The 27,398-nt window shown below is 37.7% G+C and overlaps 1 protein-coding gene across 1 annotated transcript in view; it reads left to right on the top strand.

The window, feature by feature from the left end:
- The first annotated feature begins 4,316 nt into the window (after positions 1-4,316).
- The window catches only part of ADAM28 (ADAM metallopeptidase domain 28), an 82,536-nt gene continuing 59,454 nt past the window's right edge, over positions 4,317-27,398 (top strand). Inside the window, exons 1-7 of the mRNA XM_035023228.1 lie at positions 4,317-4,421; positions 4,961-5,016; positions 11,184-11,340; positions 15,092-15,168; positions 16,713-16,791; positions 17,900-17,976; positions 19,813-20,002. Coding sequence (XP_034879119.1) covers positions 4,317-4,421; positions 4,961-5,016; positions 11,184-11,340; positions 15,092-15,168; positions 16,713-16,791; positions 17,900-17,976; positions 19,813-20,002 — 741 coding nt within the window. The remainder of the gene's footprint in view (positions 4,422-4,960; positions 5,017-11,183; positions 11,341-15,091; positions 15,169-16,712; positions 16,792-17,899; positions 17,977-19,812; positions 20,003-27,398) is intronic.

Genomic DNA, 27,398 nt, shown 5'->3' on the forward strand with positions numbered 1-27,398 from the left:
GTATCCTTGAGATGGTGTAGGCTTGTAAGCCCCTTGCAGGCCCAGATCATTTGAGGACTGCACTGAGGTTAAGGACGGCCGGGCAGGCCTGGGCCAGGAGGAGAAAATGTTCTCTTCCCCTTATCTCATGTTGCAAGTTCTAAATGCCTGGATCAGCAGGAAGTGGCTCTTGCCTAGCTTAAAGTGTATCTTTCTAAACAGAAGTGTTCTTTCTAAAGACAAAGAACATGTTGTCTCCAAAGGAAGGATGGCTAAGAGAATTCTTTATTCTGCAAGCATAAACAGGATGTATTTTGTTCTTATTGAATTTCCTGTATCTTACTTCACGGATGTTGGGTTGATACTTTAAGTACACATTGTTATGTTTATCTGATCACTGCGAGTATATAGCTATGTGAGAAATAAATGGCAGTATGCAGTTGCAAGTGCTGCCTTTGCTCTGCATCCCCTGTGTCCTGGTGATTTCGTAGACCCTTACCCAGGGACCCCAACGCACTAGACGTTGACATATCCTTATGTTTGTTATTAATTGATTTATATATTTGGGTACTCCAAAGTTGGGGGAATACATATTTATAATTGTTAGATCTTCTTGTTGGAGAGACCCCTTAATTATGATATAATGCCCTTCTTCATCTCTTGTTATGGTCTGTGGTTTAAAATCTAGTTTGTCTGATATAAGTATGGCTACTCCAGCTTTCTTTTAACATCCATTAACATGATAAATGGTTCTGTATCCCCTTACTTTCAATCTGCAGGTGACTTTAGGTCTAAAATGAGTATTTTGTAGGCAGCATATATATGGGTCTTTTTTTTTTTCTTTTTTTTTTTTATCCATTGTAATACTCTGTGTCTTTGGCTGGAGTATTTAGTCCATTTACATTCAGAGTGATTATTGATAGATATGAATTTAGTGCCATTGTAGTACCTGTAAAGTTGGTGTTTCTGGAGATTTTCACCGTTTTTTTCTAATCTTTGTTGCTTTTGGTCTTTCTTTCCCACTCAAAGAGTCCTGTAATATTTCTGGTTTAGTGGTCATGACTCCTTTAGTTTTTGTTTGTCTGGGAAACTCTATCTCTCCTTCTATTCTGAATGACAAACCTTCTGGATAAAGTATTCTTGGCTGCATTTTTTTCCCATTCAGCACACTGAATTTATCATGCCACTTTCTTCTGGCCTGTCAAGTTTCTGTAGACAGCTCTGTCCCGATAGGGCACTTGGAGACCAAAACACAAAGCAGGACATTCCATACACTTTACACAGAGTTCTATTCAGAGTAACTTACTGATGGGGGAATCTGGTGGTCAACAATCCAGACAGTGACACAGCTATTCCCCACAGAGTCCAAACATTTGTCTACGGATTTTATAAAGTGAGGAGATATGCAGAGGTCAAAGAATCTGCAGGCATTTACTTGATCGCTAACACTTAGCAGACTTTGTGGGGCTATTTGGGCAAAGGAGTAGGGGGGAAACAAAATTATCTCTATTGGTTATCTAAACAACTTTAGGGAAGACCAGAATAAGCCTCCCTGCCTTTCGGTCAGGGCACACATTAACCTCCAATGGGCCTGGAACCTGTAGCCCAAAGGGAGGTCATCCCATGAGCATGAACAAGATGGAGGGCCAAATATGGAGTCAGTATTGTCAGTACTTGCACACTGACAAAACCAGACATAGGATCTCTTCCCATTCCTCCAGGCTGTCTTTGCTCCAACAACACTAAACTATTACCATAAACTAGTATGTTATGACATAATGTCCTCACCTTTTCTCACAGTTAATTTTTCATTGACCTCATTATTCCTGCCTCCAGGAAGTCTTCCTTGCCCTGCTAGGGGTAGCCTCTGACCTCCATGCCTAAATCTTTCCTAGACCTATGCACAGTGTCTCATGATACACAGGTAGCACTCACTTTGCACATCTTCATGGTATCTCCCTCACCAGACTGTAAGCATCTCAAAGGGAATGACTATTTTCAACTGTGATCTCAGTGTCTTACATGTCATAGGTACTAACGAATGTGCATAGAATTAATGGGGGGAAATCATGTGACAATTAAGAAATGGGTATAACCTTTCTATTCTCTGAAAAAGACAAAGCAGTAGAACTTGGATTAAAAGAAAAGAAACCTGTGATATTCCTAATCTTATGGCTGAAATGCTCAGTAACTAGATTTATTTTTATTTATTTATTTATTTGTTTTTAATCAACATATAATGTATTATTTGTTTCAGGGGTACAGGTCATCAGTCTTACACAATTCACAGCACTCACCATAGTACTTACCCTCCCCAATGTCCATCACCCTGCTACCCCATCCCTCCCACCCCCCACCACTCCAGCAACCCTCAGTTTGTTTCCTGAGATTAAGAGTCTCTTATGGTTTATCTCCCTCTCTGGTTTCGTCTTGTTTCATTTTTCCCTCCCTTCCCCTATAATCCTCTGTCTTGTTTCTCAAATTCCTCATATTAGTGAGATCATATGATACTTGTCTTTCTCTGATTGACTTACTTCGCTTAGCATAATACCTTCTAGTTCTATCCACGTCATTGCAAATGGCAAGATTTCATTTTTTTTTAAAGATTTTATTTATTTATTTGAGAGAGAATGAGATAGAGAGCATGAGAGGGGGGAAGGTCAGAGGGAGAAGCAGACTCCCTGCTGTGCAGGGAGTCCGATGCGGGACTCGATCCCGGGACTCCAGGATCATGACCTGAGCCAAAGGCAGTCGCTTAACCAACTGAGCCATCCAGGCGCTCCAAGATTTCATTTTTTGATGGCTGCATAATATTCCATTACATCACATCTTCTTTATCCATTCATCTGTTGATGGACATCTAGGCTCTTTCCATAGTTTGACTATTGTGGACATTGCTGCTATAAACATTGGGATGCATGTGCCCCTTTGGATCACTACATTTGTATCTTTGGGGTAAATACCCAGTAGTGCAATTGCTGGGTCATAAGGTAGCTCTATTTTCTTTCTTTTTTTTTTTTTTAAAAGATTTTATTTATTTATTTGACAGAGAGAGACTCAGCGAGAGAGGGAACACAAGCAGGGGGAGTGGGAGGAGAAGCAGGCTTCCCACTGAGCAGGGAGCCCGATGCGGGGCTCGATCCCAGGACCCTGGGATCATGACCTGAGCCAAAGGCAGACGCTTAACGACTGAGCCACCCAGGCGCCCCGGTAGCTCTATTTTCAACTTTTTGAGGAACCTCCATGCTCGGTAACTAGATTTAAACATTCCCTTGTGGTAGTTAGTTGATGCTGTATGACATTTTGAGAAATCCCTTTTCATCAAAATCACTCTATTACAAAAATATGCTTTGGAATCCATAGAATAATGCATAATTTTAGTGGACCAAGAATTGGTTAACACCAATGTCATAACCTCAGGATTGTTTCATAGAACTTGTATTTCATAGGATTAGGACTTGTATTTCATAGGTAGATACTATATAATTTCTCAATAGAAATAAGACTGGGTGTATAAATCAGCTATTAGAATGTGTGACTAAGAGCTCAGACAATACTGAGTTCAAGTTCCACTCCTGCCACTTACTGGATAGATGACCTTGGGCACAATGCTTAGTCTTATTTACTATATAAAAGGAGGACAACTGAATCTTAATCTTTTGAATCCTTTATCTTTTTAAATCCTAATTTTTTAATCTACAAAATAGGGGTAAGGTGGCATTTATCATACAGAAGTGTCATAAGAATTAATATAGTAAGTATAAAGGACCTGGAACTTAGTAAAGCAACTCAACTTTAGCTATTTAATTCGTTATACAGTGTGATATCTGGACATGATGGCTTAGCCTCACTCCACCACACCAATGACAGCTCCTAAAGTTTTTCTGTAATTACATCCTTTGGGTCTTGAAGGCTTTCCCCAACTCCTGGTTTTTAGTGATGATACAACTGCCCTTGGGGATCTGAAAAACCTTGAGCTTGTGTTGTCATACATTCTTATTTCAGGATAGTTCAAGGTCCCTGGAGCACTGTTGTGTGAGAAGAGAATAGGAGGTAACTGGAAAAGAGAATTTTATGTAATAATTGGATTGGATTAGAAATTGTTTCACTGACTGCATATGTATGTGAGGGAAGAATAACATTCGCAACAACTTGTTGCCAACATAGCAAATACATATATATATAAATATATTTATATATACTTATACATAATAAATGCACACACTTACCAAGGTTCATCAGTCAGTTATGTCAAGGTAGCTTATTGGGCTACAGGAATATACTGGAAACGTACTACTTCTGAGTGGGGAATAAGGAGAAGCAAGAAAAGAGAAACAATGGCTTATGGTAAAGGAGTCCTACAGCTGGGAGGCGGCCAGAACTTCCGTCTGCTGTGCCATTCCATCACAGGACCACAGCTCCAAGGTTGTGCAACACCTTTAGTAAACACTTCCTGAAGCAGAGACAAGAATGAACCCGGGAGTTTCATTCTGTCTCACTTGAGAGGAGGCAGGGACAGACCAGACCAAGCCCTGCTCTCGGAGCGAGAACGGCAGGAGCTGCTGCGGCCCTAGGCTCCCCCAACATGTTGCAGGGGCTTCTTCTGACCGCCACTTTCCTCCTTTCACCAGTTCCAGGTTGGTGTCTAATTCCTTTTCAGGTTCTGGTAAATATGTCATTGAACTGCTTACTTTTCATCTTCTCTCAATAGGGTTTGTGTGTGTGTGTGTGTGTGTGTTGTGTGTTTTTTAACCAATTTTACTAACCAGTTGGACTGGTTTTAATCTGTTGCTTTGAGGGGTCTGAGACTGATGTAAACTCTCAATGTAAAGGAGAGGCAAGGAGACCTCTTGAATCGATAGGTCTGATCCGAGACTACATAGAAATCAAAGGGAAAACTTCATACAACTTAATTTAAATAGTGAATATGATCTTAGAGTCAAAAATTGAAATTCGTCAAGTCCCACTTTATCGTTTTTAGAGCAGTAAAGATGCAGCGGATTTGACCAGCTATCGCTGTGCAGAAGGCTTTCGAAAGTATCTGCTATTATTATCCGGACCAGTTTGGCTGGTCCTATTCCTTTTGAGTGCACATTTTTACGTTTAGTCCTTCCATAACTGGTGATAATAAATATGTCTAATTAGAAATAAATAGTTGACCGATTCGATACTTATAAAGCATTGTGCTATTACTTGATTAAAACAATGTTGCTGCTAAGCTTAAACTGATAATTCACTTCCACCTTGAATTTAAGAATTCAAAAGTAGAGGAATTTTACTTCCCAGTAATAAATCACTTCTAGCATGTCTCTCCATTTCTGAGAAATTCACCAATTAGATTTTAGTTAAGTTCAATTGGGTAACACATTTCCTTAGCTTATTTCTATTTCTAGAGCTTATTTAAGTCACCACATTAGCTTCAGTGCCTGGGAATCCTTCCCGAGCAAGCCTTTTCTTGGGTTTTAGAATGCTTGCCAGCACCTAGTAACGGGAACAGATTATCAACAAGAAGTATAAGGTTAGGGAGGGAAAGATTCTCCTCCCTGTTGCACTCACTCAGCACTCTGTCACTAAAAGTGATATTCCCCACCCCTGGTTTCCGATTTGTTTTCCAGACTTGTGAAGTTTTAGTTAATATCATTAAATATAGAACTGTACTAGGCATTTACATTATTGACTCAAAATTTCTACTTTGTGAGTCAAACTTAATAGAAATCTTTTTTCCCTACATTCTCCAAAAGTGCTATCCCTAAAAATTCTTTGGGATCCTTTATTTAGTTGAAACATAGGAATTGCTTGGGAACTAGCTTTATCCAACAGCATAAAGATCAAGCAGGATCTATTAGCAGAATCACATAGCTAACCCTGGAGTCCACCCACATGACAGCATTTTCAGTAAAATAGGGCATATGATGGGGTGCCTGGGTGGCTCAGTCGGTTAAGCGTCTGCCTTTGGCTCAGGTCATGATCCCAGGGGCCTGGGATCGAGCCCTGCATTGGGCTCCCTGCTTGGTGGGGAGTCTACTTCTTCCTCTCCCACTCTCCCTGCTGTGCTCTCAAGAGCTCTCTCTCTGTCAAATAAATAAATAAATAATATCTTTAAAAAAATTGGGCATATAAGGTAATTGTTCCCCTGTCTTTGCATTCACAACATGGCACCAAGAGACAACGTCCTTAGAATTATGCCTCAAACTGTAGATCTTCAAGTACTTGGTGGCGGGGACAGAGGTTCTGCAGTGTCTTTTGTGAGAACAGGGTGACATATAGACAGGTGTCCCTTATCTTTCACCTTGAACAGAGAACCACCTCCTCTCTTTACATTCCATCTTGTATTTTCAAGACTGTCTCCTTGGTATTATTCCCACTGATATTATTACCACATGGATTTATTTCCCAGCCAGAATGTAAAAAATAAAGCGATTTGCATTTTCCCATCTCTTCCTTTTTGTTTATCTGCCCCCATCATCCAAAGGAAAAAAATATGCACCTCAGACCATGACTTGTGCTCAGTTTCCATATACATGAAATGAAAGAATGAAACATAATTAGGCCAGCTGTTTGTTTGCCCTTCACCATCCCCTGAGAGAAATAACTTATAGGATTTCATCATAGGAAAAAAAAAACCCAAATATTTAAAAGGATGTGACAGTTGTTTGGGGGTGAGGATGTAAGTGCAATGACAAAAGAGAAAGGTCTTCAATATATTCCAGCAGGATATCTAGGGGATACAGTACTTTTTGAAATTATTTTGTTTCAAATTAGCAATGCTTTCTTGTCTTCATAAAGTGACTAGAAAACCCTCAGAAGTATTTATAATTTAATCTTAATAGCCAAAATGATAGACTTAATCGGTTGTATTTTCCCTTGATATTTGTACTCACTTATATCCTACACTAAATTTAAAATCACCAGATAGTTTGAGGGGGTACAGTGAAGCCCAGATCTGAAGTCAATTTTGAATAAACTCTGATCCAGGTCTTAATGTCATGTGTCTAGTTTGGAAAGACATTCTTTAAACAGTTTGGAACAAATGTGAACAAAAATGAAAATGCCAATATTATTTATTATGGGCTAAATTCCAAGAATGCTCCAAACTCATTAAAGAATAAAGGAGCAACCCAGACCAGTGCCTGTTATATTCATCTTGTCAATGAGTTTTAACTTTTCTAAAACTAATAAGCAGTAAAATAATTATCTAACCCAATCCAAAATAATAGTTTTATTTTTCTTCATCTAAGTTTTGCTTGTCAGATGTAAACCACCATGTGAGTTCTGTGGGAGAGAGAAAGCAAGTATTAAAATGATTTAATAGAAACATATTGTGTTACATCTCAGATTTGTATAATCCCTGGATGGCAGTTAATTGTGTTTATTCCACAGGCTTCAAAATAATTAACCTGATGTTATTCAGCTGGGAGGAGGCTGAGTCATTTCCATCAAATTTAAGGATGAATGAGCCAAACAATATTTAGGTCTGTCGCATTTCTCTAACTGCTGTCTAATTTGTTCTAATTCAAGTCTCTTTCAGAGGCCTTCTTGGTTTCATAAAAATAAGAGCCATTAAAAGAAATTCTATCTGTTTCTTTTAGAGAATGTACTCTGTTGCAAGAGTTTGGGAAGAGCTGAAAATCTGTTGATTTCAAACCAAAGAAAATGAGAGGTTGCTGGAGGCTTTTTAAAAAACACTCTGGTTCATTTGTTGATTTATTTTGTTTGTCATTTGGAAGTGCTCAGCTATCAAAGAGTTGGGAATAAATTTCTCCACTAATTTATGTATTTGACTCTATATTTAAGTCAATTGGTAATTTCTGATTTCATGAAGCATTGATTTAGATATTAACTAGAATCATGGAGATGAGTGTGTATAGTAAGAAAACTTGCAGTGGTTGGATTGGCCTGTTTCCCTCTCCACTTCTGAATGGGAAATGTGTGTGGGGTATCATTTTTTGCTTTTATAAAAGAATCAGCTATAATTAATTATTTTATGACCCCAGGGCAACTTGGACTAATATTTACTCTCAGAATAATGTGTGTATTGTATGAAACCATTTTTCATGCAGCATTTTTAGAAGAGTTACTATGGTTGCAACATTGGTGAATATACAGCTTCAAGAACTCCATATTAGTGGGACTAATTGCATTGATTGGACACAATCCACTAGACAGCATGTGGTTGCCTTATGTATGCTTGTTTGGTATTATGGGTTTACAAGAAGCTCCAGGGAATTGTGTCAATACCATCAGTTCATTTCTGGCAAGAGTAATTTTCTTACTTCATGGCATCTTATTATTTTGAAATAATTACGATAATTATGAAAATTTTAACTCAAAGTTAAGAAAATCATTGTAATGTTCCTTTAGGCTTATGAATTTGTTATAATTTTTTATAAAGTGATGTTATTGTTTTCCTTTACCAAAAATTAATTAAATAGAAATAAAAATGCCCAGTGGATTATCTCTGTAGCAGCACGAAGTCATTGAGGTACCTTATGCTTGAAGTCTTGACTATGTAATGAGACTTATTTTATCATAACCAATTAAAACTTTATCCAAATGATCATCACCTTTTCAAAGAGATTATGGGGAATTCTGTATTTATTTTCATAAAATCATAGACTACTTGAACTGTCCTTAAAGATCATTTAATCTGCCCTGTCTGTTCCAACAATTAAAAAATTAGAAGCAAACCCAAAGTTCAAGTATTCTAGGGTTGAATCCATGGTTTTAAGGGGTTTTGAAGAGTAAATCTTGAGGCACATGCACCCCAGTCTTTATAGCAGCAATGTCTACTGTAGCCAAAATATGGAAAGAGCCCAGATGTCCATCAACAGAGGAAAGGATAAGGAGAATGTGGTATATAAACACAATGGAATATTACTCAGACATCAAAAAGAATGAAATGTTGCCATTTGCAACAACGTGGATGGAACTAGAGGGTATTATGCTAAGTGAAATAAGTCAATCAGAGAAAGACAAAATGAAATATCATATGATTTCACTCATATGTGGAATTTAAGAAACAAAACATGAACGTAGGGGAAGGAAAGAAAAATAAGACTAAAACAGAGAGAGAGACAAACCATAAAAGAATCTTTTACTTATTTATTTATTTATTTATTTATTTATTTATTTATTTATTTAAGAGAGCACAAGCCAGGGGAGGAGCAGGCAGAGGGAGAAGCGGGCTCCCCATGGAGCAGGGAACCCAATGCGGGACTCAATCCCAGGACCCTAAGATCATGACCTGAGCCAAATGCAGATGCTTAACCAATGGAGCTACCAGGTGTCCCAACCGTAAAAGACTCTTACTATAGGAAACAAACCGAGGGGTGCTGGAGGGGAGGTGGATGGGGATGGGGTGACTGGGTGATGGGCATTAAGGAGGGCACTTGATGCAATGAGCACTGGGTGTTATATGCAACTGATGAATCACTAAATTCTACCTCTGAAACTAATAATACACTATATGTTAATTAAATTGAATTTAAATGTAAAAAAAGAGTAAATCTCAAGCCAGTGAAAGAGAAGTTATTGCATCCCTTTAATTGTTCATTTTTGACCTAATGAGTTTTTAGCCAATTTAATTACTTTTCCTATTCTTTGAAGTTAAAAGTAAATGGCTCTTGAGTGGTCAAGTGCATTTAGCCATCCTAAAATGATTTTAAAAAATGACATAAATAGGAATTTTTTAAAGATTCTGATTTAATTTCTAAAGAAAAATTTTAAAAATAAATATTCTCTGGAGCATTATTGGGATAACTGTACAAGTCATCCAAGATGACTAACAAAAAAATACTCACTTTTATTTGTTAAAAGAACAATAATAACATAAAGTTATATTACCATAGAATTTAGGTTTGAGTAATTTAATAAGCTGGGATTATCTTTAGAGAGAACTCTAGTCATGACACAGAGAACTAAAGCCTTTCCAGTCCACAGTGTTAGTAAATTGCTAGGCTGGGCCCATACTTTGTTTCCTACTGCATGTATATTCTGGGTAGACCAGTAGCCTCCTGAGAAACCAAAGAGTCGGTCTATTGATATTTCCTTACACACTACTCTACCCAGAGCAAGGACTCGATCAAGTGGGCAAATAAAAGAGAAAATAGAAAATTAAGTGTTAGCTTTGGGAAAACTCTGAATTCCTCTTAAAAATAACTTGTAGAGGGGTGCCTGGGTAGCTCAGTCGGTTAAGTTTCTGACTTCTGATTTTGGCTCAGGATCTCAGGGTCTTGAGACGGAGCCCCAAGTTGGGCTTGTGCTGGGCGTGGAGTCTGCTTGGGATTCTCTCTCCCCCCTCCCTTTGCGCCTCCTTGCTTGCTTGTGCATGCCCGCACATGCTCTCTCTCAAAAAAATAAAAGAAAATTAAAAAAAAATAACTCGTATTGAATGGAGCACTGGGTGTTATATGCACACAATGAATCATGGAACACTACATCAAAAACTAATGATGTAATGTATGGTGATTAACATAACATAATAAAATTTAAAAAAATAATAACTTATAGAAACAATGTTGACTTGAGAATTCAAAATATAGATAGAAGGTTGGATGAGATAACTGTTCAATTCTCTTTCAATATGACTGCAGGCTCAAAAATTTTCCTTCCAGACCAGTAAAAATGTTCTAATTGTTTGCTTCTTCAATTTTCATTCTTTTCATGCTCTGTATGCAAAAATGAAAGTTTATCTGTATTGTAAAAGCCAAGCATTCTATGGAACTGATATTGAAGGTTTTCTTATTGTGTCTTAGTTTTATTCATTACAATTGGAAAATATAAGAAAAAAATATTAGAGTCAGAAATGGCACACATTAGTTATTTCATTTTTGTAACACTGTAGTTTTCAGAATACTTCTACTCAATTATGCTGACATTGATTAGCATCTTAGAAGATTAGGTTGGCTTTTGCCTTCCCATACTAGCTTTTTCCTGTACTGCTTGCTACATTCCTTTATAGAGGATTCAAGGTAGCAAAGAGAGATGGAAAAATCCAAAAGAAATATTTTCACCAAATAGAGAAACACTTGTAAATTTTCAGTGGGGAAATATTTGAAGATATAGGTTCAAGATTTTGAGAGGAAGTGTGGGCTTCTGATTTTGTCTATCTCTACACTTAAATAACTCTCTGACATAATTCAGTTAAGCCTCCGTGTGTAGCATTATTCATCAGAAATGCAATAAGGCTGATGATTATCAACCAGATTGCTTATTTGTTATGCTCCACTCAATCTTCTTTTACCTTTTTCCCCCTCAGTAAATGCTATCAAAGAACTCCCTGGAGTAAAGAACTATGAAGTGGTTTATCCCAGAAGACTTTATCCACTACATAAAAGAGAGGTCAAGGAGCCGGAACAACAGGTACAGCTTTTGGCTTAACAAAGAATTTTGAAAAAATATACATAAATATATTTACATATGATATACAGATAGATATACAACTATAACATATATGCATATTTATATATAGACATTTGCATTTGTTTGACTTTATTTTTATTAATCTTCACAATGATCCAATGTTCTATCATTAGCCTCATTTTGAAGATTAAGATTCTGATGGTTGAAATAAACTGCGCAGGGTCACACAGAAAATAAACTTTAATACTTTTATGATAATTCATAATTCTGTGTACTTCTAAAGAGATTTGATACAATTTATTTTATCTATTATCTATCTATCGATCATCTATGTATCTACATACCAACAAAACCATAACAAAACTGAAGTCGAAAATAAAATATTGTGGATGAAAATTAAGTTAGAATGAATTACTATAATTAAACATGAAATTTTCCTTTGTCTTTTCTGAAGAGAAAGGTATTAAAGTTTGTATAGTTCTTAACTACTTAATGAAAAAACACATTCTCAGTCAAAAGATAAAGGCTAAAACACGATGATTCATTCAACAATTTTCTAAGTACCTGCACCCAGAAGTTTTCTGCTGGGAGCCAGGAAGAATATAGATAAATGAGACATAAATAATAACTTGCAGAAATATTGTAAGATGCCACTCCCTGGGAGTACCTACTCCCCCATTGGATAAGGTTCCTAACAGATGATTTCTTCTAAAGCAAATGTTTATAGTAGCAGAACCTATAGTAGACCCTGTTTATAAAAATAATTCTTTCTCAACAAAATGTTTCTGTTAAATTTAAATGGGACCTATATGCATTGGATTCCTCATCAGTATGGCTTCCTTAAATGCTTTCCAGCATTCTCTTAAAAATGCCAGATACCAGGACACTGGGTGGCTCAGTCAGTTAAGCATCTGCCTTCAGCTCAGGTCGTGATCCCAGGGTCCTGGGATCGAGCTCTGCATGGGGCTCCTTGTTCATCAGGGAGCCTGCTTCTCTCTTTCCCTCTGCCTGCAGCTCCCCCTGCTTGTGCTCTCTCTCTCTCTGACAAATAAGTAAATAAAATTTTTTTTTAAAATGCCAGGTACATTTTATCACTCATTATTTTGAGGGACATTTGAATACACACCCAGTGTTTTTATTGCAGTTATAAAGTGATTTCTTTATAAAACAAATTTAAGTTTTTGAATAATTTATTTTGATGAAAAAACATAGAGTAGTTACTGGTACCTAATAGATGATCAATCTCAATTTTTGGAATAGTTGAGTAGATACATGCAGTTGATGCAATGTGCTTGATATTCATCACAAATACATCATTTATCTAGTCTACAACTCAATTAACTGGTTGCATGAACCTTATATTTTCCTGATCCATAGGGAAAGGGTAAAGGATCTGAATTGAAAAGGCTTGTTTATATTCACATCTTAACTTTGTTAATTTTCTCTGTATAAATTTAGACACAAACAAACTTCAAATTCGTGTCTTTAAATTGAGATAATAATAGTAATGCTTATCTTATGTGGCTATTTTGAGAAAACTTGTCTGAAAAGCAGAGCTGGATGCAATCATTAACTCCCTGCTCAAGATTATGTTATGACACTGTCCTGTGTAACACTGTCCTATGTAATTTATGGCTAACCATCATGGCTCTTTTGCTTGATGTTATGGTTTATCAAGCCATTTTGTCTTCTTTCTGCTTTTGACACAACCTCCTTTTTAGTCAGCTTTGGTATTCTCAAGGCCTTTCTTAATAATACACTTGTTTCCACCTATCTGCACTTTTTAAAGGGGTTTTTTCCTACTTAACATGTTCTCCTTATATGTAATGCCCAGTCCACCTTATATTCTTTGTGAAGTCAACATAAAATAGTCTATGCTTCAAAAATGGTCAGTGTTACACCGTTTGGCTCTTGATTTTCTTTTAATATTGATTTTACTATAGTTATGGTGTATGTGTGTGTGTATGTGTGTGTGCGTGCACGTCTGTGAGAGTAATTTTAATCTTCTCTTCTGTTTAAAATGGCCCAGGTCAATTAAAAAAAAATCATTTCCTTCTAGTGGGTACTTTCCAAATCAAGGTGCATCTTTCCTCTCCTCACCCATAGTTTAGGACCCAGGCTGCACACAAATAGGGTAGATTTTTTATTAGCAGGCATTGCTCTCCACCACAGACTTGTACTTGGGACGTACAGTTATCACATCACCCAGTGCACCCTCTTTCATAAATACTTGTTTTCTTCTTTATTGTTTCCTTTCATCTATAATCTCTATGCCAGTGTCGGCTAAAACTTCCAGTCCAAAAGCAATAATCTCTTCTAAAACAATCTCCAAATAATATTTTAGGTGAAAATCCACTAAAAACCATTGCTGGCAGGAAATAGAAATTAGAAAGCTCTTCTGGGCAGAAAATTACATCTACTATCCTCCTAATATTTTGATTCCATTTGGCCTTTCTTAAATCTAAATGATAAGTGGTTACAATGATTCCCCATAACTTTTATTTTCAGCCCTTAGCCTTTTTTTTTTTTTTTGTCCCAGCTCCTGCTATTCATCAGCATGAAGTGATTTACAGCAGCCTCTCCTCTTCTAGACATACAGTATAGGATATTTATACCCAGGAGTTTTTGACATCAGAGAGGACTCCAGTAACTAATCATTTAAGGGGAATGTGGGCCATACCAACTGACCTTGGAGATGGCAAATCCCTGCACAATCCCCCTGACTTGAAGTCTCTAACTCACCCTTGCCGAGCTCAGGTATTGCTCTGGCCAGGAGAGGGAGGAGAGAAGAAAAGCTTGGCCTTAGGTGTAGCCCAGCAGAGGAAACAGCACTCAGTCATATTTGGTCTGCCATATTTAGATCTCTTTAATAACAACATCGTGGTACTCCCCAGTAAAAAAACTCTGTTTTATAGAACAAAATCAGAATTCAGTACCCAATAGCATCTTCTTCAACATACAGTCCTCTGTATCTCTTTTGGTATATATAAATCTCAAAACTGTTCTCCTTTTCCACATGAGGTTTGCTTGATGTGGTATTTTCTCATTCTGAACTCCTGAGACTTTATTTTCTTCCTGATGACTTCTCTCTCCTTTTGAGTACATATTTCTATTGTTTTGTCCATATTCTGACCTCCAGTTAGCCGTGAGAAGGCCTCCAGACCAAACATCTATCAGTAGAAGTCTTTGAGGTCTTTGGGTCTGTGGGCATACTATTCCTTCTTCTCAAATAACTTTACCACCCTGCTTCACCTGGCTAATTCATATCTCAGCTTATATGTTACTTCCTCAAGAAAGCCTTTCCTGACCTTAAGATGTTAGACATCTTACCTTGCACTCATATTTATATCCTTTATCATATAACATAAATCACTTTTATTGTCTGTCTTTCCACAGGATTAGAAGCTTTCTGACAGTAGGTTTCAATTTTTCTTGCTTAGAGTTGAATTTCCAGAACTGAGTAGAGGTATGCATATAATTAACACTCAAATAATATTTGTAAAATGCATGAGTGGATGGGTGGATAGATGGATAGAAAGGTCCCAAATAATATGTCTATTCAGCTGGCAGAGTTAAATCAAACTAACAAATCAGTTAGAAGAGGCTGGAAGCAGACATTAGCTATATAAACTATATAGCTTACCATTAAAGAAAGCAAGCATTGTTTGCTAATTATTAAAAAGATGGACATAGCCAAATGAATATTTATGTGTGTTTATAATCACCAGTAAATGTTTGTGCATTTTTGCAGGAAAAATTTGAAACTGAATTGAAGTATAAAATGACAGTTAATGGGAAAATCGCAGTGCTTTACTTGAAAAAAAACAAGTAAGTGTTTTTACTTCTGATATTGTCCTTACCAACAGCAAGTCAGCATGTGGAAAATGTGCTAATTGAGGCTGTTTCTGCTTAAGGCTCTCAAAAACCTATGCTAATAAATTTTCTCTCTCAACCGGCCCAAGGGGTTCTGTGACTATTTGTTCCTACCGAAGTAGTGAAAACACATTGAGTAAAGTAACAGTTTACTAGTAGTTGGATCCTTCTAAAAAATAACAGTTCACTAGTGTTTGTATCCTTGAGATACAAGCAGATATACATTTTATCAAATTCTGTGAAAAAGCAGATAGATTTTAAATCTTCCCCTACATTATTGTAGTTTATTATTCTAATACTGAAAGATTAGGTCTTAAAACAATTTGCAACCATTTCCATCAGGAAAAACAAAAAAGACATAATAATTAAATAAACTCTAGGACCAAAGGACAAGTCAGTGGTAAAACCGGAATTGGGCTCTCCTGATGCCTACACCAGTGCTCCTTCCATCCAGCTACACACTAACCCGCCCACTTTCTCATGCATTATATTGTTCTCTTGTTCCTTCGTTCTCTGCATTCAGGTCAGCTACATTCAACATTTCTTTCAAGTTTCACTGCCTCAGCTCTCACTCAAATCTTGATGAGCCTATATCTCGCCTATTTCAAAAGTAGTTTTCTCCCCTCATTTTGTGCTTTCAAGCTCTTTCATTCCCTAAACTATTCTATATAGTACAGCAAGATTTTTTTCCTCAAATAGACTATTGCCTTTTGCAAAAAATCACAACTGCCTGGACTTTGGAAATGGAGTGGTAAAGTAAAATGGAAATAGTACAGTTGTGGACTTTAGGCAGACCTAGATATGATCCTTTGCCCCTGGAACTGTGTAATCTCATCTGAAAAATGAAGCAAGTCATATTTATCCTACTGGATTGCAGAAAGGATTAAATGAATGATCCATGTAAGGTGTCTAACTCAGTGGCTGGCATAGAGATGGCATTCAGCATATGGTAATTACTTCCTTTTCTCCTTGCCCTGCCTCTTTAAAAAGTATATCCAGACTCCTATGTGCTGCCGGGTAATTGAAAGAATTCTGAGAAGCTCAATGAAAATGCCAGAAGGGCCCTAATTACCAAATGCAAGTCAATTCCCAATAAACTTTCCACTGCTACAATTGTTAGCAGTCACTGGGAACCAAAAAGGACTGGGTGAAAATGTAGTTGTCTTAAACTGGGCAGGAGCACTGCTCTTTTCAGTCATATTTATCAACTCTACCCTTCTCAGTTCCATTTCTTCCTCAAATCTCCCCTCAGAGAAGTATCAAAGTCTGATGAGAAAGCAGACACTGTTCCACACTACTCAGGAATGTCAGAAACTCTGCTCCCTCAGTCTTTGCATTGTAAGCATCCTCTTCATACTTGGACTCGTCTTGAGGGCTTAGGAGAAGGAGCTCAGGAGTTAAAACTTTCCTGCACACCCAGTGAAAGCTTTCACTTTGATCACTGCACTTTTCAATTAACATGAGTGACCATGAATTTTTTTTTCTTTTTTTTTCTCCAGGGGTCTCCTTGCACCAGGTTATGTGGAAACACGTTATAATTCCACTGGAGAGGAGGTCACCACAAGCCCACAAATCATGGTAAAAGAATATCCTAGAATCATTGTCATTTGGGATGTGACCCACATACCCAAAGGCAGTGTCATTGCCAGACAAAGAGTGAAAGTGAAAAAGCATTTACAATATTGGTGCTTTTCCCAGCAGTAGTAATTTCTTAATAGATCCTCTAATATTTGTACAGTTTGACAAGAACAAAGGTTCCTTGACAACCATGGTAACCCCTTCCAACCTTCAGGAGCTCCCTATAAGACAGTGGGCAGGAGTTTCTCACTTTCATTAGAAGAGTGAAGAATTAAATACATCTTGTGTTCTTAGTCAATGCCAATCACCTCTCTAGATCATATAGTGGCTCCAACTCAAGACTATTTCCTCAATGACGGAATTATAGGATTCTGTTTTCCTTAAATATTTTTTATTCTTGACTCTTATTTAGAGAATATGGCTGTGTGAAGTAGTGTGAGGAGTATTTTGTCATTGCCATCTTTTTTGAGCTCCATTTTTCTATTGGAAGGCCTTCAGGCATTCTCCTCATAGCTATGGCGCAGACATTTATGGGGGCCTCTACCTCATCTGTCTCAAAGCACAAAGGTATGCTTGGTTAAAGTACATCCACATAGAAAAGTGCTAGGATTGGGCATTTTGCTCCAGATGGAGAAGGGGATGTCACACTAACTCAGTCTGCTGAAACTCTTTGAATAAATCAAGAAATAACAACATTATCATGATAACCCATTCTTTGGAAAAAGCTTGTAGGTGTTAGAAGATAAAATGAGCAATCAGCCAAGGGAAAGAATGAACCTCTGATGTTTTGGGGGCTCAGATTTTAAATTTCTATCTCTAAGTTTGTTTCTTCTAGATGATGCATCTATCCCTGTTATCCTTTTTCTGCAATACCAATATCTATTTAGTAAATGCTCTTTAAGCATTGGGTTAATTAACTAAATATTACAGATTTTAACCATAAAGAGCTTCTTAACCATTTTTTTTACCTCTCTAAGTTGACTGTTGCTCAGCATAAAATGATTTGAAAACATTAGAGATCTTGTTTCAAGCTCTCAAATTCAAATTTAGCAGTGGATCTAAGAAACACATACTATCCTTTACAAAACCCCCTTTTTCATTTCTTTAGGATGACTGTTATTACCAAGGACACATTGTTAATGAAAAAGTTTCAGATGCTAGCATCAGCACATGTAGGGGTCTAAGGTAAGGCTTCATGAATGGTTTGTGTATACCTGTGGTATTGGCATGAGTGTGTGTGTTTTAAAAAACCTGAAGAGTCTCAAATAGAATGAAGTATACTGTAGTTAAATATGAATCCTAAGGGTTGAAGAATTTTGAGATTTGAAGGGAACAGGGCTTCTCTTAATGGTGCTTTGTAAATTTACACATTTGAATTGCTTGCAGAGGTGTGTTTGTTTGTTTTCAAAATATAGGTTTTTGAGTCTGACTCTTTAGGGAATGGGAGCTCTTCACCTTTCCTCTTTACTCTAAACTCTCTCTTCAGTTTGTCCTATCAATGCCCATGACATTGCTTTCTTCTGTATATTAGTAACTCCCTAGGCATCTCTCTACAATGAGATATTTCTTCTGATGCCCAGACTTGATTATCTAATTTTGTCTTCCATATATCCATATCTCTTCCATATCTGGATAGATTAATGAAATCTCAATCTTAATAAACCCCTAATCAAACTAATGTTTTTCTCCCAAATCTGGTGTTTTTCCAGTGTTCTTTATCTCAGTGAATGATATAATCAACCAGCCACTTGCCCAATCCATAAACCTAGGTTCCTTGATGATCTCTTGCCTCTCAACTACCCATTTTCAATCCATTATCAAGCCCTATTGATTAGATATGCTAAATATTAGCTGAGATTATTCACTACATTCTTTCTCTACTGCCACATCCTAGTCCAAACTACCATGATCCTTTATGCAGACCATTGCAACAAACCACCTACTTATCTCCGCCCATCCACTCTTGTCTTCTAGTTCTGTGTACACTTAATCCAGTCTCCTATTATATATTCTTATACTTTTTTGTCCTAGCAGTTATCTGTAATTATGAATATCTCATATGTCATATAATTATGTTATTTGTGGGTCAAATGTGACTATTTTATCCACATCCGTCTTCCTCAGTTGACTATAAGCTCCATGAAAGGGGAAACCATGACTCTTTTTTTCTTATTGTCTGCCTTTAATCCAATGACTAATGAATAATGGGTAGTCCCTAAATATTGGTTAAATGAATCTTAGTTTGGGGCTTCAGCAGAGATAATTGAGAAGAAATTGGTAATATTTGTTTATCATGTGCTTTATATATTATGTCCTTCAACCTTTATAATCATCCTATTAGGTAGGTATTATTCTCATGTTATAGATGGATAAACTGAGGCTGTGTGAGTTTAGGTAATTTTCCCATGGTATTACATCCAAGAAGTTATAGACTTAGAATCTTAACTCTTTTTTCTTTTTTAAGATTTTATTTATTTATTTGCTAGGGAGAGAGCACGCGTGCACCAGGGAGTGAGCAAGAGTACTAGCAGGGGGAGCTGCAGGCAGAGGGAGAAGCGGGCTCACTGCTGAGCAAGGAGCCCGATGCGGGACTCAATCCCAGGGCCCTGGGATCATGACCCGAGCCGATTAACCACCCAGGTGTCCCTAGAATCTTAACTCTTATTTATAAGCCTTCAAAGTCTTTATTTTCAGTGCACCTTTTGAGCAGACAAGGTATTAGATTGGAAGAACACTGAGTGAGAATCAGGAAATTTCCATTCTAATGTCAGCACTGATATAAGTTAGCTATGTGACATTACAGCAGTCACTTCTTCCCAACAGGTCCCATTTCCTTATAGAAAAAATAGGTTTAGGTCATCTCTAAGTGTATCTTTAGCTGCAATGTTGCACTATACTCTACCACCATGAGCTTGAAATTATGTGGTATTGGTAACTTTTTGGAGTCTATAAGTCTATATAGCACCCCAAAGCAGGAATATTTTGTAAGAATTACAAAATAAGGATTTTCATGTTTTTCAGGGGCTACTTCAGTCAGGGAGATCAAAAGTACTTCATTGAACCTTTAAGCCCCACAAATCAGGATGGACAGGAACATGCACTCTTCAAGTATGATCCCGAAGAAAAGACTAATAGCACCTGTGGGATGGATGACATATTATGGGCACATGGATCTCGGCAGAGTGTGGTTCTACCTGCCACCAGTCTGGTGGTATGCATACTTTCATTTTTTATTTGCAGTGCTTTCATGTATCCTGTTCTGTCTGTCCTGGGTTCCAGTCTTAGTAGTTGCAATTAAAGGAAACTTTATAGTCTTTGTTGAACTACTAGTACTACAGTAGGCTGTAGAGACACTAAAATCTTGTACACTGATGATTTATTTAATAAGTACTTGTGGATTAACTATTATTAACAACAATGTGCCAGGGTTGAAAAAAAGTATAAATATAATAATGCTTGCCCTCTAGGAACAGGCAATTTTGACAATACTACAACATACAACAAAGGTGTAAAGTATTATTACTTTGACATAAAATATCCTGCTGTCTTTATGAATGAATTCATTCAACAGTTTTCTTCCAGTCACAGAAGAAAAATGAATATGGCTTGTTTGAAACCATAGGAAGTATATAAAAAGTCATTGCCATAATTACGTTCATTTCCTTCAGGGGACACTTTATATCCAATCATCTCTTCAAATGTTCTCAGAATCCAAAGCACTGGGCAGAATTGGTTTTAGCAAAAGAAAATCTCTTTTGGGTTCAGTTTGCTTTGTGTTTAAATTCTACCAGGAATATGATACCAGGAACCCAGAAGAACCACTCCCAGGGATGAAGGATAAAAGAATCAAGGATAATTTCTCGATTTGGGCCTGAGCAAATGATGAATGGTAGTACTGTTACCTGAGCTGGGGAGAATGAGGGAGAAGCAGGCTTTGTTTGAGGTTTGGGAATCAGTAGTTTTATTTTGACCATGTTAAATTTGTGGTATTAGACATTTGAATGGATGCATGGAATAGGTAGTTAATTATAACAGTCTGGCCCTTAGAGGAGAGGCCAAGGCTGGAGATACACATTTGATAGTAATTAGTACAGAGTTCCTATTTAAAGAAGGTGTAACACAGGATGGGATTACCTAGGAAGAATGTGTAGATAAAGAATGGGACCTGGGGTTGAGCTTTTATGAGGGCCTTAATATATAGAGGTCTAAAAGAGGAGGGATGACAGTGAGTTACAAATCCCTGTATGCTTAGGGCCCCACTTCTATCTGTAATCTCTCTACCTTCTACTCCCTGCCTACCAAAAACCTCCCCCATTGTGTTCTGACAAACACAGATATCTTTTCTGTGCTTTAAACATGCCAATATCAATTCACTTCAGTCTTTTTGTTCATTTTTTTCTCTGCTGGAATTATCTTCTAATTTATCTTCCCTTGCCTGGTTTCTCATTTTCATTAATATGTTTGCTGCATGACCAACTCTTTAGAGCTTTCCCTAACCATCTATTCTGAAATAACTACCTCGGCACTCAGTATCATGTGATTCCATCTACTCCTCTGCGTAGCACTAATCACCACCTGATTTGCCTATGCCTGTTTGCCTAGTGGGAGCTCCTTAAGCCCACGAACCATGTCTGTTTCACTGCTTTATTCTTAGTGCCCACAGCACAAGTGGTGCAGAGTAAGTGCTAGTGAATACGCTACTCATGTGGAGGCTGGGAGGGAAGTGTGTAGCTCATTGGACTACACCTAGAAGTCTACTTTCAGTAATGTGTTCTTTTAATGGAGCTCATTTGCCTGTTTAAAAGACAACCACCTCGGGGGGAGGAGCAAGATGGCGGAGAGTAAGAGACCTAAATTTCATCTGGTCCCAGGAATTCAGCTAGATAGGGATCAAACCATTCTGAACACTTATGAACTCAACAGGAGATTGAAGAAAAGAAAAGCAACAACTCTCTGAACAGAAAAGTAACCACTTTCTGGAAGGTAGGACGTGCGGAGAAGTGAATCTGAGGTGATATTCGGGAGGAAGGATGGCGGGGGAGGGGGCCTCCATCAGTCGCTACTGGCAAGTGATAGAGCAGCGGAGCACAAAATCGGAACTTTTAGAAGTCAGCTCCGCTGGGTGATGTCTCTCCATGGCTAAGCGGGGGGTGGTACCCTCTCTGGGACAGTGTGGTCTCAGGACCCTCGGGGTCACAGAAAAACCGGGGGTGCCTGAGTGCATCAGGGCTCCCAGGTATCGGAACAGGGAAGCTGGCTGCAGAGACAAAGCCGAGGAGTGGGCTCTCAGCTCAGGGTTGCCATAAACTGTGATCTGCAGCACAGTTGGGCCACTGCTCTTCCAGCAGGGACCCAACAAGCGGCAGGTCCGGGGAGACTCCCCTTCCTCCCCTGGGAGGAGTGGCATGGGAGCGCACCGCAGAAATCTGCTGGGTTTGGAGACTCCAAACTGGGTCATGTGCCAGAGATAGAAATGCTTGGTCACAGGCCGGGTGAGCATGGAGTGCAGCTGGAGACCTGGGAGACAGGAGTGAGTGACTGCTTTTCTCTGGGGGTGCACTGAGGAGCGGGGCCCCAAGTTCTCAGCTCCTCCGGGGCAGAGATTGGGAGGCTGCCATTTTTACTCCCATCCTCCAAAGCTGTATGGAAAGCTTGCAGGGAACAAAAGCTCCTGAGAGCAAATCCAAGCAGATTACTTAGCCCAGCCCCCAACAAGGGCTGGGCAATTCCACCTCCAGCAAAGACATTTGAGAACTGCTGCGACAGACCCCTCCCCCAGAAGATCAGGGAGAACAGCCAGCCAAGACCAAGTTTACCGATCAATGAGAACGGCAAAACTCCAGTGCTAGGGGAATACTGCACATAGAATTCATGGCTTTTTTCCCATGATTCTTTAGTCTTTCAAAGTTAATTTTTTTTTAACTTTCTTTTTCATTCTTTTTTTTAATTGAATTTTTCTTTTTCCCTTTTTCAACCAACATCTTACCAATCCCTTTTTTAAAAATCTTTTTTATTTTTCATTTTTACAGTCATATTCTATCACTTCAAAATAGTTAACCTTATTTTTGGTATATATATATATATATATATATATATATATATATATATATATATAGTTCTCTCTTTAAAATTTTGGGATACAATTTCTTCTAACAGAGCAAAATGTACCCTAAATCTCTAGTCTCCTGACTTATCACATTCTCTCCCTTCTTTTTTTTTTTTAATCCACTTCTTTCTTTTTTCAACCAAGTTCTTATATTATCAATTCCTTTTATAAAATCTTTTATAATTTTCATCTTTACAGTCATATTCCATCCCTTCATTGTATTTACCCTTATTTTTGTACATATATAAGTTTTTCTTTCTTTTTTTAATTTTTTCTTTTTTATTTATTTATTTTTTAAGTTTTTATTTCTTTAAAATTTTGGGAGGAACTTTCTCCTAACAGACCAATATACACCCCAAATCTAGTGTGTGGCACTGATCTATTCACCAGCCTGATCATATTTGATCATATTCTTTTTTTATCTTTTCCTTTTTCTTCCTTTTTCTTTTTTCTTTCTTTACCTTCCTTTCCCCCCGGTTTCAGGGCTCTTCCGATTTGTTTATTGTATGTTTTTCTGGGGTCGTTATTACCACTGTTAGCATTTTGTTCTCTCATTCATCTATTCTCCTCTGGAAAAAATGACAAGATGGAAAAAATCACCTCAAAAAAAAAAGGAACAAGAGGCAGTACACACTGCCAGGGACCTAATCAATACGGAATTAGTAAGATGTTGGAACTAGAGTTCAGAATGATGATTTAAAGATACTACTGGGCTTGAAAAAGGCATGGAAGATATTACAGAAACCCTTTCTAGAGAAATAAAAGAACTAAAATCTAACCAAGTCAAAATAAAAAAGGCTATTAATGAGGTGCAATCAAAAATGGAGGCTCTAACTGCTAGGATAAATGAGGCAGAAGAGAGAATTAGTGATATAGAAGACCAAATGATGGAAAATAAAGAAACTGAGAAAAAGAGCTCAGAGATAAACTGAGATAAAGATCCAGAGATAAACAACTACTGGATCACGAGGGCAGATTTGAGAGATAAGTGATACCATAAGATGAAACAATATTAGAATAATTGGGATCCCAGAAGAAGAAGAAAGAGAGAGGGGAGCAGAAGGTATATTGGAGCAAAATACAGCAGAGAAATTCCTTAATTTGGGGAAGTAAACAGGCATCAAAATCCAAGAGACACAGACACCCCCCTCAAAATCAATAAAAATAGGTGAACACCTCAACATCTAATAGTAAAACTCACGAGTCTCAGAGACAAACAGAAAATCCTGAAAGCAGCTCAGGACAAGAGGTCTGTACCCTACAATGGTAGAAACGTTAGATTGGCAGCAGACCTATCCACAGAGACCAGGCAGGACAGAAAGGACTGGCTTGATATATTCAGAGCACTAAACGAGAAAAATATGCAGCCAAGAATACTCTATCCAGCTAGGCTGTCATTGAAAATAGAAGGAGAGATAAAAGCTTCCAGGACAAACAAAAACTAAAGGAATTGGCAAACACAAAACCAGGCCTACAAGAAATATTGAAAGGGGTCCTCTAAGCAAAGAGAGATCCTAAAAGTAACATAGACCAGAAAGGAACACAGACAATATACAGTAACAGTCACCTTACAGGTAATGCAATGGCATTAATTCATATCTTTCAATAGTTACCCTGAATGTAAATGGGCTAAATGCCCCAATCAAAAGACACAGGCTATCAGATTGGAAAAAAAAACAAAAAACAAAAAAAACCCTGTCGATATGCTGTCTGCAAGAGACTCATTTTAGACCCAAAGACCCCCAGATTGAAAGTGAGAGGGTGGAAAACCATTTCCCATGCTAATGGACACCAAAAGAAAGCTGGGGTGGCAATCCTTATATCAGACAAATTAGATTTTAAACCAAAGAGATGAGGAAGGACACTATATCGTACTTAAAGGTCTATCCAACATGAAGATCTAACAAGTGTAAATATCTATGCCCCTAACATAGGAGCAGCCAATTATATAAGGCAGTTAAACAAAAGCAAAGAAACACATCGACAACAATACAGTAATAGTGGGGGACTTTAACACCCCCCTCACTGAAATGGACAGATCATCTAAGCAAAAGATCAACAAGGAAATAAAGATGCTAAATGACACATTGGACCAAATGGACTTCACAGATCTATTCAGAACATTCCACCTCAAAGCCACAGAATACACATTCTTCTCTAGTGCCCATGGAACATTCTCCAGAATAGATCACATCCTAGGTCATAAATCAGGTCTCAACTGGTACCAAAAGATTGGGATCATTCCTTGCCTATTTTCAGACCACAGTGCTTTGAAAAAGAACTCAATCACAAGAGGAAAGTTGGAAAGAACTCAAATACATGGAGGCTAAAGAGCATCCTACTGAAGAATGAATGGATCAGCCAGGATATTAAAGAACAATTAAAAAAAATTCATGGAAACCAATGAAAATGAAAATACAACTATTCAAAATCTTTGGAATACAGCAAAGGCAGTCCTAAGAGGAAAGTATATAGCAATACAAGCCTTTCTCAAGAAACAAGAAAGGTCTCAAATACACAGCCTAACCCTACACCTAAAGGAGCTGGAGAAAGAACAGCAAATAAAGCCTAAACCCAGCAGGAGATGAGAAATCATAAAGATCAGAGCAGAAATCAATGAAATAGAAACCAAAAGAACAGTAGAACAGATCAATGAAACTAGGAACTGGTTCTTTGAAAGAATTAACAAGATTGATAAACCCCTGGCCAGACTTATCAAAAAGAAAAGAGAAAGGACCCAAATCAATAAAGTCATGAATGAAAGAGGAGAGATCACAACCAACACCAAAGGAATATAAACAATTATAAGAACATATTATGAGCAACTCTATGCCAGCAAATTAGATTAACCTGGAAGAAATGGATGCATTCATAGAGATGTATCAACTACCACTAAGGAAATATAACCACTAAGGAAATTGAAGCAGTCATCAAAAATCTCCCAACAAACAAAAGCCCAGGGCCAGATGGCTTCCCAGGGGAATTCTACCAAACATTTCAAGAAGAATTAATACTTATTCTTCTGAAACTGTTCCAAAAAATAGAAATGGAAGGCAAACTTCCAAACTCGTTTTATGAGGCCACCATTACCTTGATTCCAAAACCAGACAAAGACCCCATCAAAAAGAATTACAGACCAACATCCTTGATGAACATGGATGCAAAAATTTTTACCAAAATACTATCCAGTAGGATCCAACAGTACATTTAGAGGATTATTCACCACGACCAACTGGGATTTATCCCTGGGCTGCTAGGTTAGTCAACATCCACAAATCAATCAATGTGAGTCAATACATTAATCAAAGAAAGAAACAAGAACCATATGATCCTCTCAATAGATGCAGAAAAAGCATTTGACAAAGTACAGCATCCTTTCTTGATTAAAACTCTTCAGACTATAGGCATAGAGGGTACGTACTTCAATATCATAAAAGCCATCTATGAAAAACCTACAGCGAATATCATTCTCAATTGGGAAAAACTGAGAGCTTTCCCCCTAAGGTCAGGAACACAGCACGGATGTTCACTATCACCACTGCTATTCAACAGAGTATTAGAAGTCCTAGCCACAGCAATCAGTCAACAAAAAGAAATCAAAGACATCCAAATTGGCAAAGAAGAAAACTCTCACTTTTTGCAGATGATATGATACTTTATGTGGAAAACCCAAGAGACTCCACCCAAAACTGCTAGAACGCATACAGGAATTCAGTCAAGTGGCAGGATATAAAATCAATGCACAGAAATTAATGGCATTCCTATACACCCACAACAAGACAGAAGAAAGAGAAATGAAGGAGTTGATCCCATTTACAATTGCACCCAAAACCATAAGATACCTAGGAATAAATCTAACCAAAGAGGCAAAGAATCTGTACTCAGAAAACTATAAAATACTCATGAAAGAAATTGAGGAAGACACAAAGAAATGGAAAAATGTGCCAGGCTCATGGATTGGAAGAACAACTATTGTGAAGATGTCAATGCCACCTAGAGCAATCTACACATTCAATGCAATCCCCATCAAAATACCATCCACTTTTTTCAAGGAAATGGAACAAATAATCTTAAAATATGTATGGAACCACAAAAGACCTCAAATAGCTGGAAGAATGTTGAAAAAGAAAAGCAAAGCTGGCGGCATCACAATTCTGGACTTCAAGCTCTATTACAAAGCTGTCATCATCAAGACAGTATGGTACTGGCACAAAAACAGACACATAGATCAATGGAACAGAATAGAGAGCCCAGAAATGGACCCTCAACTCTATGGTCAACTAATCTTCGACAAAGCAGGAAAGAATGTCCAATGGAAAAAAGACAGTCTCTTCAACAAATGGTGTTGGGAAAATTGGACAGCCACATGCAGAAGAATGAAACTGGACCATTTCCTTACACCACAAAAATAGACTCAAAAGGGTTGAAAGACCTCAATGTGAGACAATCAACATCCTAAAGGAGAACACAGGCAGCAACCTCTTCAACCTTAGCTGTAGCC

This window comes from Mirounga leonina, unplaced genomic scaffold, assembly GCF_011800145.1.
Source record: "Mirounga leonina isolate KUSES-001 unplaced genomic scaffold, KU_Mleo_1.0 Mir_176, whole genome shotgun sequence".
Classification (NCBI taxonomy): domain Eukaryota; kingdom Metazoa; phylum Chordata; class Mammalia; order Carnivora; family Phocidae; genus Mirounga; species Mirounga leonina.